General features: G+C 34.7%; 2 protein-coding genes across 2 annotated transcripts; one reads left to right on the forward strand and one right to left on the reverse strand.

The window, feature by feature from the left end:
• Positions 1–5,486: 5,486 nt before the first annotated feature.
• LOC109212004 lies at positions 5,487–9,099 on the reverse strand. Its single transcript, XM_019375614.1, has 5 exons — positions 8,786–9,099; positions 7,804–7,882; positions 7,597–7,684; positions 7,220–7,476; positions 5,487–5,924 (listed from the first exon to the last, which is right to left on the reverse strand). Exons 1-4 carry the CDS (start codon positions 9,077–9,079, stop codon positions 7,389–7,391), a joined length of 549 nt encoding a protein of 182 aa, XP_019231159.1. The 5' UTR covers positions 9,080–9,099; the 3' UTR covers positions 5,487–5,924; positions 7,220–7,388.
• Positions 9,100–11,657: 2,558 nt separating this feature from the next.
• LOC109212000 lies at positions 11,658–13,903 on the forward strand. Its single transcript, XM_019375603.1, has 3 exons — positions 11,658–12,253; positions 12,685–13,235; positions 13,323–13,903. The coding sequence occupies exons 1-3, from the start codon at positions 11,658–11,660 to the stop codon at positions 13,901–13,903; spliced, it is 1,728 nt and encodes a 575-aa protein (XP_019231148.1).
• The last annotated feature ends 21 nt before the right edge of the window (positions 13,904–13,924 follow it).

Raw genomic sequence — 13,924 nt, forward strand, 5'->3', positions numbered from 1 at the left:
TTTCTTCTTTGTTGTTGCTTTCTTCTTCTTTGTATTCATGTCTCATGTATACTAAGGCTGTATTGTGGGCTGGGCCCAGCCCGGGACAGCCCCGGGCCCGCGAGATCACGGGCCTAACGGGCCGGTTCAAACGGTCTTTAAGGCCCACAGTGGGCCGGTCCTCTATAAATAGCCCGCGAGCCCGGGACCATTTAGCCCGTGACCGGCAAGCGGGCCTGGGCTGGTTTAACCGGGCCTAACGGGCCCAACGGCTTTTTTTTTTTAAAAAAATAAAATAAAATTTAAAAAATTGGCCAATGGTTTTATATTTAAAAACTAGCCGTTGGCCTGCCAATTGAGCCGTTTGGCTTTTTATAAAATAGCCATTTGGCCCCCAAACTTTGTTTTAACCCCAAATTTTTTATAATTACACTTTTTTCCTATTCTTTACTATAAATACCTCTTCATTCTTTCATTTTTACTCACAAAATCATCAATCTCTCTCATTTCTCAAACTCAAATTGAAGTATTCAAGTCTTCACTCATTCTCAAACTCAAATTCTTAATTCAAGTTAAATCATGCCCGGTGATTCTAGATTGCACCCATTTGTTTTGGAACACTTTAATGTGGTAGAAGAAAATGAAGAAGTTTACATAATAAAGTGCAAGAACTGTGGTCGAGTCTACACTCGTCGTCCAAAGGAGGGCACAGGCTCTTTAAGGAGGCATATAAAGAGTTGTCTTGCGCGTTCTCCAGACATTCGTATTTAAGATTTTAAGTTGATTTGAGACAATTTGTGTTATTTTAAAATTGTTAGGCGTATTATGCTTAATGTTTTAGTTTGTTAGATTAATTTGAAGTATTGTGTTGAAGCCTTGAAGGCATTGAACTTTAATTTGAAGTATTAAATGTAAACTTTAATTTGCAGCTTTGATACCGAGTTCATCTTAATATATATATATATATATATATATATATATATATATATATATATATATATATATATATATACAATCTTATATAAGGCAATATACTATATACGGCAATTTCTTGTAAATTATCTAAATTATATAGTATAGATATAGATATAAATTATATACTGTATCTATATCTATATCTATAGCTTATATACGGCAGTCCTATAAGTATGCTCTTTAAAAATTTGAACCTGCCAATATCTAGATTTTAAATCAAAATTTGAAAATATATTGGCATCATATAATCTAGATAGCAAATCTCTTTTATTGGGGATAGGATACCTAATCCATTTTAAATATTAATATATATATAATATATATATATATATATATATATTACAAGAAAATGCCTTAGATAAAAAAATTTCAAAAAAAAATAGCCCGGACCACTTAGGCCCGTTTAGGCCCGTGGGCCCGGCCCATTTAGCCCGGGACCATGTAGGCTTAGGCCCACAGCGGGCCGGTTCCATCCCTTGGGACCGTTTGGCCCGGGACCGCCAGAGCCCAGCCCGCGTAAGCCCAGGCCCGTTAGGCCCATTTAGGTCCGGGGCCGGCCCAGAATACAGCATTAGTGTATACAAAGAAGTTGAGCTTGAGCTTTTGCTACTTTCTTCTTCTCTGTATTCATGTTCCATGTATCCAGGAGCCGTTTGGTATCTTCTTAGTTGCAAAATATCATTGTAGGTCGTGCTTAGAGTTTCTTCTTCTTCTTAGTTGCAAAATGGGTTTGTTAGAATTGTTATTGTTTTGACAATTTGATGATTGGGGTTTGTGCTTTATAATTTTTGGGAGTTATGTTTCAAATTTGAGCTCATTTGGAGTAGATTTGGGTGTTGAATCGTGTGTTTGATTGTTGAAATTCGAAGAACAAGTTTATGTTTTATAACTTAAGATCCGATTTCTGAAGTTGCATTGGAAAGATAAAGAAATTAAGATCGGATTTCTAAAATTGCATTGAAGATGTAAGACTATTTAAGATTCGATTTTTTGAAGTTGCATTGAAGAGAGAAGAACTTCATATCCGAGTGGGTAAATTTTACAAATTTGTGTGTAATGCTTTTCATAACCCCAATACATTTTGTATGCATATACTAGAATAGCATGATAAAAATCAAAGATTATGTCCAATTTGAAGCGATCTCAATTGATCCCCTTATTCCCGACATGCTATGGTACCCCGGAGTGGGTAGGAGCGGGTCGAGTCCGTATCGCCGCGGAGCAACAGCCGCGTCCGGATCTGATCTAAGAGATGCAGCATTACGAGCTATTCGTCGAAGTGGTATACTATTAACTTTCGTACGGGATGTAACTCCTATGCCTTCCTTATTCTTGAAGAATGAGGGGCAAAGGGATTGATCAAGAAAGATCTTTTGTTCTTCTTATATATAAGATCGTGATTGGATCCGCATATGTTTGGTAAAGAGAATAATCTTATCCTTTGAGAATAATCAAACGAAAGAGAGTGAGATGGAATCCAGAAGAGATAAGGCATTAGGCAATCTTTCTAAGAAATTTCAGTCATCGATTGACTCCTATTCCCACTTCTTAGGAGTGAAAGGCTGGTCTTGAAGAGCCTAGGTTCACTCATGACTTAGTGTGAAAGACCGGCTCAGTTACAAGCAAGAAATAATAATGAAGAAACGAAATTATACAATTTTTTTGATTTTGCATTTTTCATTTTTATAGGGCTATACGGACTCGAACCGTAGACCTTCTCAGTAAAACAGATCAAACTTATTATTATTAAAATGATCTGAACTGTTTCAAAGACCCAACATGCATTTTTTTTGCATTGGGCTCTTCTGAATCAGATAGATTCATATCTGAAAGAGGTTGACAATAAATTCTTTCAAAATTGACTATTTGTCCCTCTGTTAGAGGTGTTCCAGAAAGGTATAGCTTTAATGGAGGCCCCAAAAGTGGGTATAATGTGAACTTCCCCTACCATAGGCATGCTTGAAATAAAGTTATGTCAACTACGCCATAATTCCAAAGTAGTTGGAGTCAACTGTATGAATCATCTATTGAGGCATCTCATCAATGAATAAAGATATACATTTCATTAGGGGGTGTACATGGACCAGGTTGGTTTGGTTTTAATACCATTTATATAGGTTCGGATTGGTTCGGTTTTGTCGGATTTTTCGGGTTTTTTTCTTACATGATAATATGTCAATCTTACTTTGTTAATTTTTTTATAAGTAAATATATGCTTAATAAAAATTGAAAAAATTAACAAACATATGATCTATTAAAATATTCTTATGGGAGAATTTCTTAGTAACACATGATAATTATTTTTTAGTTGTCTGACAATAAATTTCGTTGATGTACGCTTTCAAAGTTAACCGAATTCAATAATTAAACATAAAAATCAATATGATACCTAAATAATGTATGTACTATTTAGTTTTCAACATCGAAATACCACTTCAAATTCAAAAAAGATATAAGAATATAATAGATCTTGACATATGAATATGAAAAAACAATGACGCATTTCAATAACACTTGATAAGAAATATATCATACAACACATTATATAAAGTTAATGAAAATGGAGCACTTCCATATTCTATTAAATATTACATCCCATTAGAGAAACCCAAATATTTCCAGACATTTTTAAAGAAAATTCTACATAAAGTCTTAAAAGTATATATAAAAATTATATATTTATACATCGATTTGATCCGGATTTTTTTACTCAATACCAAACCAAATCAAACCAAACCTCATCGGGTTTTTTAATTGGTTTGGTTTGATTTTTCGGTTTGGTGCGATTTTCCGGTTCGATTTGTACACTCCTACATTTAATACACCAGTCATAATGTACCACACTGCTCTTTTATTCAAGTTTGGCATTTGTTTATGCTGCCACACAAAGCTGGTTAAAATAAAAGTTATTGCTAAAGAAATTTTGATTTCTTGCTGATTAAACAGGTATATTCGGTTTACCTACTTTTACTCTTTTTGGATGGAACCTGTTTAAAAAGGCAAACTACATGACAAAGGGAAAAGAGAAAAGTTGAAGGACAGGATTAGGTATCTGATTTTGGGAAGGCGCTGAATAGCTTGCAAAAGCATCTTATTCTATTGAAAAAAATCCTACGCATGGAAAAGGGGCAATTTTATGGGAATTGTCCTAACCATTTTTCGGGTTCGAGACGTGGAAACAGCCTTTTGCAGATATGCAAGGTAAGGCTGCGTACAATAAACTCTTGCGGTCTAGTCCTTCCCTGGACCCCGCGCATAGCGGGAGCTTAATGCACCGGGCTGCCTTTTTGTCCTGACAAGACGGGCAGCTGAGATGAAGAAATAACGGTAGCATAGGTTCAGATACGGACATAAGGAATATTCCCTTGGATATTCCTTAATTTGTACTTTTTAGGGTTTCTGGGAAATATCTCTTATAAATAGGAAGAGATAGAGAACAAAGGTGGGGATCTTCACTTTACGAGAAAAAACACATTGTAAAAGGTTGACCTGAGAGAATATACAACAGTTGTCTTGTTCATTGATTATCCTATTCAACCATACGTTTTTGCTTCTTTGTTCACAAGGTCCGAAGATTCCTCAACCCTCTTTATTTCTCTTTTCTCCACGCTGCTGTCAGGGAAAAGAGTCATCCAAGTCTTACAATAATTGGGTGGTAGATTCCTTTTTGTTATATTCATTGTCATTATCTACATTCAATGCACATTTATATTCTTGCATTCATGAGCATTTAATCGGCACAAACACACTGATTAACGTTGTTTATCTTACCGACTTCATATAATATTTGATCTAGATTTTATTATTCTTAACTAAGATTCACCCTTCATCTCATCATTAATTGATTTAACTGAAAGGTTTAACACTTTTTGGTCAAACATACAAATCTAAGACTGAAGATAGCTATCAACGCAGTTCCAATTATATTGAGTATCATGCATTTAACAATTATATTAGGGTTCTTTTCTATCAAGTCAAAAGGTAATCTTTCACACTCAAGCTAATTGGATTTATCTATTTCATGCCAATACAGATTCTTTATTTGTGTATCCGCTCTTCCGGGTGGATGAGTTTCCAGTATAGTTTCCTTTGTTGAAACCTGTTCCACAAGTATCTGATGACATTCCAGCTGAGAAGTAGAAGTCACCTGAAAACCTCTGTATGTAGTAGGATCTGGATGACAGAAGGTCAAATTCCAAAGTATCATTGACTGTCTTTGAAAGACATTATTGAGAATCGAAAAATCCCAGCAGCAGAAGTATGGAGATAATCATGAGTTCCTTATTGTATTTGTAAGTTGCCTTGACAAGCTGCATGAACATAGTTACGACAGTACAACAACAACAACAACAAAAAAAAAACCAGTGAAATCCCACAAATGGGTCCGGGGAGGGTAGCGTGAAAACAGTCCTTACCCCTACCTTCTTATGAAGGTAGATAGACAAGTTACGACAGTACAGAACTTTAAAGTAGTGCGAAGAGCAGCTACATATAGGTAAGACAGTGACCACAAAACATTTAGCCTGCTAACGAACTTAAGGACACAAAGATGAATAAAATTATAATATGTTACAACAAAAAATCTGGTGAAAATTGGCCATACAATGAAATCTGACATTACAAACATAGGTGTCTACTCGTAGACGCTACTGTATCCTTATATTCTACAATTCTATAGAGAAGATCCCGTGCTAACTCACCAACATCTACAGTCTATATTTATCTCACTTACTAATAAGTTGCATATTATATCTTCTACCGAAAAGTCTCCAAGTCTTTGATTTGTGCTTTACATCAGATTTCGAGTATTCCAGATTCAATTGCAGCGCACCAGTTCATTCTGCAAGCATAGAACTGTTCAGGAAAGAACATTATATTATCTGACAACTATAACTGATTCATCGATCTGCCTAGCCACTGCAATGGGCTGCAACCACTGATCGAAAGGAAAAACCACCAAAATGATTCACCTGAAACTCATAGAATATAAAACTGATTTAAGATCCTACAATTTCTCATGTCAATACCAGTAGCTTGAGATACTAGAGATACTAGCAAATTATCAATTTTGGTGGCATTTAAATATTTGAATGTCCTAAATGTTCTACAACTATTTGAATCATATTGTCGCAACATCAGACAAATCTTGATTTTGCAGAAGTGATTATAGCAGAGAATAAAAATGTTCCTAACTTGAGTATATCAATAAGCTAGTTGAAATCTAAGGACCTATCTAGACAACAGTAAACAGAATCAAATGAACATGGATATCAAATCTAACAATCAAGGAAGTTGCCCCATAACTTATTCATTTGGACGATATATTTCTCTCTTAGTAACCTTGTTTGAATGTATCACTCATTCCAATGAAATAATAGCAAGAACATTTTTCACCAACTTATTTCCTATTCTGGTATCTTACTTATTTTCTTAATTAGGAACTAAGTATTAGAAAAGAAAAAACAGGTTGCATGGAGGGAACGATATATTATCTGGTTTACACTCTAAGAAACTCAAACTGTAGTGCTTATGCCGTAGTTCAGAATAATATGAATAGATTACAGAAGAAAGAGAACATTTAAAGGCGCGAGTGCAGCAAAATGTAGTTTGAGGTGATTTAAAGTGAAATTTTCTGTTTAGTTTTCAGTTAAAGGTTTTATTGAGTCTTGTTTTATAAAGTACAGTATCGATGAAAATATAAATCAAGAAAATGATGGATGAGATTGAAACATTGACCAAGTAAAGAAGGAATAGTTACTAATGTTCCTTTTATTTATAAAGTACTAATAGTGTATTGATGGTAACAAAGGTACCATTTCTATATGAAGTACTAATAGTTTGTAGATGGTTACAATTGTCGCTTGAATCTCTGTTCTTCATAGTTGATGCACTGATTCTATCTTTCTTTCTATCATTTCTAAGGACACATATAGCAACACAAATTTCAAAAGCCAATACTTGAAAAATCAAATTTCATATCTATCACATGTGCATCCTACTGGTAACAGGCAAGGACAAAATTACGGAGGTTTCACTGTAAATAAAAGATTTTGAAGAACTCGTGGCATAACAACAATTAAGTGAGACATAGTTCAGTGAATGATCGTCTGAATTGGAGCAATGAACTAATGCCTGACACTCAAAGTGTGTGCTCAATGAATGCATTAATGAGCACACATACAGTTGTGTATAATACCATTTATAAACCGAAGAAAACCAATTAGGAAGAAATTAAAGAGCAAAGTGATCAGATTCTATTTTTTACCTGATGAAATACCGCTGTCACGCACATCCAAAAAGAGGAAAGAGAATTATACCGAAAATTTGGTATCCGTGAAGACAGTAAAAAGAACACCTGGTCACTTGAGCACCTTGAAATAAAACCTAGTGCACCAAAGGAAAATAGAAGCAACCGTAGGAAACGGAATGCAGAGCTAAGTTGAACTCCATACTGCAGCATTGTAATTCTCCAACTCTTTTGAGCTTGATCCATATATCGCTTTAATTGTGTCTACGCAAGAACTGCAATCACGACATGTTTATAATCAAAACTCTAGTATCAGACAGAAATTTAGTGGTCAAGACTCAAGACTTTCACAAAGTCTATAGGCAACGAGTAAATGAGCAACATCAATGGATTACCTGCAAGCTTCTTTGTTGAACTTTTTCTCTTCAATCCCATACAGTGTCTCAAAGATGGCTGGTTCCACCCGACAAAAATATGGACGATCTAAAGCAAAGAGAAAAACAAATGATTCTAAGAAATCCACTCATATGAAAAAGGAAAAACTAAATCGTTAGACACAAATACTGAAATCTCCAAATTCCATTTGGAAAAGAAGGTTTCACCTGCATAAATGGAGCATTTTCTTGTGCTCTTCTCCAAATGTATGCACCATCCGTCAGATCCCACCATGCTGTTGAATAACTGAGAAGTAAAATCCACATATAAAGCTTCATATAATAGTCTTTTCATTTTGGATGGCCCAAAATATTGACACGAACGTACTAATAATAACAATCTTTCAATTTTGGACATTCCAAAATATTTTAAACAAATCTACTGATAACGTTATTCTATGTAAATATAACAGCTTTTATGAACTCAAATTCATTTAACCATTCAACTCTTAAAATCAACTGTTATGTTTCTGTCTTACTAAATTCAATCATATCTTATCACTTTTTCTCTACTACTACCACAAATATTACACATAAATCGAATTGACATAAAAAGATCCATGTCCACACAAATACCATATAAAAAATGAAAAATGCAGTATAAACCATCATATTCATGACATCCATGTCCATACAAATACCATATAAAATACGAAAAATGTAATATAAACCATCATTGATAAAGTTTTCTATTAGACACTTCCAGCTCAAACATTGGAAAAGCTTTGGTGCGTGTTCTCAAGCACCCATTACGTGGATATGTTTAACCACTAAAAATATGCTACTTTCTTTAATTATACACATCGGATATAAGCCTTTGCTATAACAAAAAAAAAACAAGACAGCTCAGTTGAAAAAGAACACAATTAACTAAATAAAATCTCCCTCCATTAGACAAAAGACTCGCTTCGTTAAAAGAAAAAAACCAAGAGCCATTTTTCTCAAAATCTCCCCAACAAGTGTCTAATAGGAACACTTTATCATTTGTTCAGATGCTCAAATGGAACAGTCCTTAGTTCGAGTGTTTAAATAAAATATACTAACAAGTTTAAGGAGTTGTCATTTTGTCAATATATTCAAACAAATACTATACAAATTACGACAACATAAAACCCACATAATTTAAACTCAAAATAATGAGAGAAAAAACCTCAATATCAGAAGGGTCATCAAAAATTTCTTCAGGGGAAGGAAAGTTGGGGCCTTTATCAAGTTTACAGCATGCACCACAATACTGCACGCACTGCCACGTTGGTTCTTTATTCCTACTGTTAAAGCCTGACGTTGTTTTCTTGACGGTGGCCGGTGGTACGCTGGGATTGGTAGTGGTTATCTTTTGCTTAACATTCTGGGGTTTAGGGTTTGGTCTGAGTCGTGGCTGCTTCGCCGCCGAGAGAACGGTGGCGAAACGCGGCAGAGCCCCCGCAGCTAGTGAATGAGGCATTGGAATTCTTATGGATTGACTGGGCCGTTGGCGCCACATAAAATCGGGGAAGTGCATAAATAGCCGATTTTGGGACCCCTATTTAAACTATGGCCTAAGTTCATAAATTATTACAAGTCTAGCCACTTCAGACGGAAGTTTTGCTTAAATTTGAAATATTATTTGTGCAAAAACTTCGGAACATACATCAACTAAGAAGAAGAAAAGCGAAGGAGGAACACTTTTATTCAAAGTTTGATTTCACTAACTACCAATTAATTTTTTTTTTTTGAATAAACAAATATAGATTAAATGGGAGCGTTTAAATTAATATGCTTTTTTTTCATATTTTTTTGTTTTTGTGAATATGAAAAATTTAACAATTTACAATTTTGTACAAATATTGATAGACAGTCCCATAAAAAATTTATCATAAAATTTCTTAAGCAATCATGGGGCAAGTGCACAGATAGTTATTTTCGGAGATGCTATTTAGAGATTAGCCAATACGCATTTTCCTGAAATTTTAAACTAAAAATCGTAACATCATGACATTTTTCTCCTGAAAAATTGAATTGAAAAATTAAAATTCAGGATACACTGGCTAATTTATAAATAGCAGCCCTTTAAAATGGCTACATATTGCTCAATTTTTCTACAACAATATCTTGATGGGGAGATTTTTTAAAAATAGCCAGATTTACAACTGGTCCGTTCAAAAAAATAGCCAATTTCAAGTAATCGAATTTAGCTTTTTATGTAAAGATAAATCTGAGCGAAGACACTGTTCAAAACCCGGAAAATACTCCAGTATATTGTGCTGGAGTTCCAGCATAAGTATGCTTGAACTCCAGCATATTATACTGGAGTTCCAGGATAAGTATGCTGGAACTCCAGCATAATATGATGGAGTTCCAGCATAAGTACACTAGAACTCCAGCATAATATACTGGAGTTCCAGCAAGTATAATTGTCCAGTATAATATACTGGAGTTTGGAGCACCGGTGCTCCAGTCTCCAGTATATTATACTGGAGCCAGCAAAGTATACCGGTCCAGCATAATATGCTGGGGTTCATACACAGGTGCACCGAACTCCAGTATATTATGCTGGACCGGTCTCTGTTGCAGCAAAACGGTAGCTATTTTTCATTGACTTGGTAAACGTTGGCTATTTTTGATTGACGAGTTCGAAAACTGGCTATACGGTGAAATTTTGCCCACTCATCGCCTTGGAATGTTGGAAATATTGGCCCAATATATTTGTGGTGGATTTCGATTGCAAGGAAATTGGTGATTGGTCTGTTTTTTAAGGGAGAACGACAAAACCAAGATACTTTTTGTGCTATTGTTAATTTTTTGACCCTGGTAACAAAAGTTATAGAAAAATAGTATGGCTTTAGATTTTAAAGCACGCTCGCTAAAATTTCAGCAAGATATGATAATTGTCGGGATTTGTAGCGAAATCTTGACGATCACCACATTTTTCGGCCACAATGCTGAAAACATTTGGTGATCACCAAATTTTTTTACCATAAATCATGACAGATCACTAGAATTTTTCAGCATTGTAACCTTTTTCCTAGTTCTTCAAAATTCTGACTGGTGTGCTTCAAAATTCTTGTCGGAGGCTATCTTTTCAAGACTTTTCTTAACGGGTTCAAATTTTAAACAGTAGTCATAAAAAAGTCTATCCGGCATACTTTTCAGGTTTTTGTTATTTTGAACATACTATTGAACAATAGAGAATCTTGTGTGCAAATATTCAAAGTTATTTTGTTGGGGAGATGAAATCGGTAAATAAACACAGGAAATATTAGTAAAATTATTTTCTTTCAATTAGATTGTAACTGGTCATAGCAAATTATTTCCTCATTTTATGTTCTCCTCTTTGGCGCATAGTGTAGGTTTTACTACGAGTATTGTATGGCACTAGCAAAATCACCAAAGGAATTGTTATTCCATTTTACTTCTGCGGCGAATTGACTTGTAGCTTGTCTGACCGAGCTTTTCCAAAGTTGAAAAGTATTTCTTTTCAAAAAAAAGTATTTTTTTTTCAAAGTTAAAGTATTTGACCAAATTTTTAGGAGGATTTTTTGAGAATTTTTCATAAAGTACTATCTTTTAGGTGTAATTAGACATTTATAGATACCTTTTGCTATATTACGTATTATAGATACATTTTATGTGGTTATGAGATGTATTTGATGTATTTAAGCTATTGTATTCATTAATACAATAGCAAAAATAGGCATGAAAAGGGGAATTCCAGCTAAGCTTGATATGTATTCGACTGTATTCACGCGGCCTTATCGTGAATACAGTAACGTATTTCGCGTAAAACCTAGAAGGTTGAACTTGTTTAAAACGTAAAGGAAATCAATTCACCTGATATTCTCCTAATTTAACTCAACTAACAAAAACTATTACCCATTAATCTGTATTCCTCCATTCACGATTCAACAAGAAAAATAGCGAAAACAAGAGCAACATCTGGAATTTGAGTTCTCCCTTTTCTCTGTACCCAGTTCTCATTTCAATCAAGCAAAAGTGCGATTGATACAATAGTATACAAAATACGGTATAATTCCATTATACATATGGCAAGCTTAACAGTGTTGTTGCGTCATTCTGGCAAGTGGAACGATGAGAGCAATTACGAAGATTTTTCAATTGAGGGAATACTGATAAAGGAGTATGCGTCGTATAATGATTTGGTTGCGTCAACTTCTAATCAACCGGGCATAGATTTGAGCACAAAGTCCATTAAAATTCAATACAAAGTAGAAGGGAATAGCACGCCAATGGAAATACACAATGACATGGGTTACAGGGTGTATGTAGAGTTGAAAAAAGAGAACAGAGAATTCGGGATGTATCGTTTGTGCATAACAACGATTGAAAAAGAACTTGTATCCGGTGGTAGTTTAATTCAAGGCGATACTGTGCAAATAGATGAATCACTTCAAAGGTATGATTCCGGTACAGATGATACGCTTGCTCTAGATTTTGTCAATTCAGGAGAAGCAATGGGGGTGTTTGAACTGGACAAGGATTTGATAATTTCAAAAACTAATCAAAGGGAGGTTATGGTTGGACAAGTATATAAGGATAAGGCTACATTGAAAGAGGTGATGGAGAATTATGTTATATCTCAAAGGTTTCAATTCCGGGTTGATAGGTCTAATGCTGTCAGGTTTGCGTGTATTTAAATTATTATTTTTTGTATTTTGTATTATTTGTTGGAGTTGTAAGTTAAACGTTGATGTATTTATACGTATTTGTGCATTTTCACTTGATCTTCACTGATGTGTTTAACATCTGTTTGTTTATGGTCTTTAAATACATGTATTCATATGTATTTTACTGGTATAATTACATTACAGTGTCTCTAGTTATTTTCCTATTTTGTTGACTGTTTTTTTAAGTGTACGCATATAACTATAATTGTATACAGTTGTATTCATTGTATTTAAATGCATATAACTATAATTGAATTCAGTTGTATAATAATTTATATATATAGATGTCAGAATGTATTCATGTCAGATTGTATTCATGTGTATATGAGTGCATTTTTAGTAAACATTTATGATAATCATATGTATAATGATAAATTCTTTGTAGCTATGCATTATTATGTATGTCAGAAGATTGTGAATGGAGGTTTAAGGCTTCAAGCATTAACAAATCAGAACTATTCAAAGTGAGAGAGTTCATTGATAACCATACATGTCCGCTGAAGGACAAGGTGTATGAGCAGCGACAGGCAAGTAGCAGCCTTATAGGTGGTATGATTAGGCCTAAGCTTACTAATCATAAGAGAAAATACACCCCAAAGGATATTATTGATGATGTGAAATCAGATTTAGGTATAGATGTTAGCTACATGTTGGCGTGGCGGGCTAAAGAAAAGGCAATGAATTTTTTGAGAGGTGAACCGGCTGATTCATACAAAAAATTACCAGGATACTTATATACAATGGATATGACATATCCAGGTTCCCACATCAGAATGGTAGAATCGCCCAAAAATGAATTCATGTATGTGTATATATCTTTGTATGCCTTTATAAAGGGGTTTGATCATTGTAGACCCATTGTGGTTGTGGATGGAAGTCACCTAAAATCTTACTACATCGGGACATTCGTTTCGGCAAGCACGTTGGATGGTGCAGGTGAGTACGTGAATTATAATAAATTCTGTTAATATTTTAAAGATTGAAATACGTGTTTTAAAAATATGTATTCAATTGTCTTTACAGGTCATATATTGCCACTAGCATATGGTGTTATTGATTCAGAGAACGATGCTGCTTGGACGTGGTTCTTTGAGCAATTCAAGATAGCATACGGTGACAGGGAAAACATGTGCATCGTTTCAGATAGAAATGAGAGTATCATCAAATCTGTATCGAGAGTGTATCCAGATGTACCACATTTTGCCTGTATATGGCATCTATGGAACAACGTATATAAGAAATTCAAAAAGAGCCATGCAAAGTTGAGCGAGATATACTTCTCGATGGCAAAAGCATACACACAAGGTGAATTTGACAGTCTGATGGAGAAGGTGGAGAAGGTAGATATTAGGGTGAAAGAATACTTGGAGTTAGCTAGATACGAAAAGTGGGCTAGGTTGTATGCACCTGTTAACAGGGGATGGACCATGACGTCAAATATTGTTGAGTCAATCAATGCCGCACTAGTGTCAGCTAGGGAATTGCCAATATACGACTTCCTCGAAGAAGCTAGGAAGATGTTTGGACGTTGGAATTGTAGTAACCGCAAAGAAGCTACAGGGACATACACAATGCTTGGGAAAAAAAATACTAGGAGATGTTGACTTTGAATGAGGCAATGTTTA

Source organism: Nicotiana attenuata, unplaced genomic scaffold (genome assembly GCF_001879085.1).
Source record: "Nicotiana attenuata strain UT unplaced genomic scaffold, NIATTr2, whole genome shotgun sequence".
Taxonomy (NCBI): Eukaryota; Viridiplantae; Streptophyta; class Magnoliopsida; order Solanales; family Solanaceae; genus Nicotiana; species Nicotiana attenuata.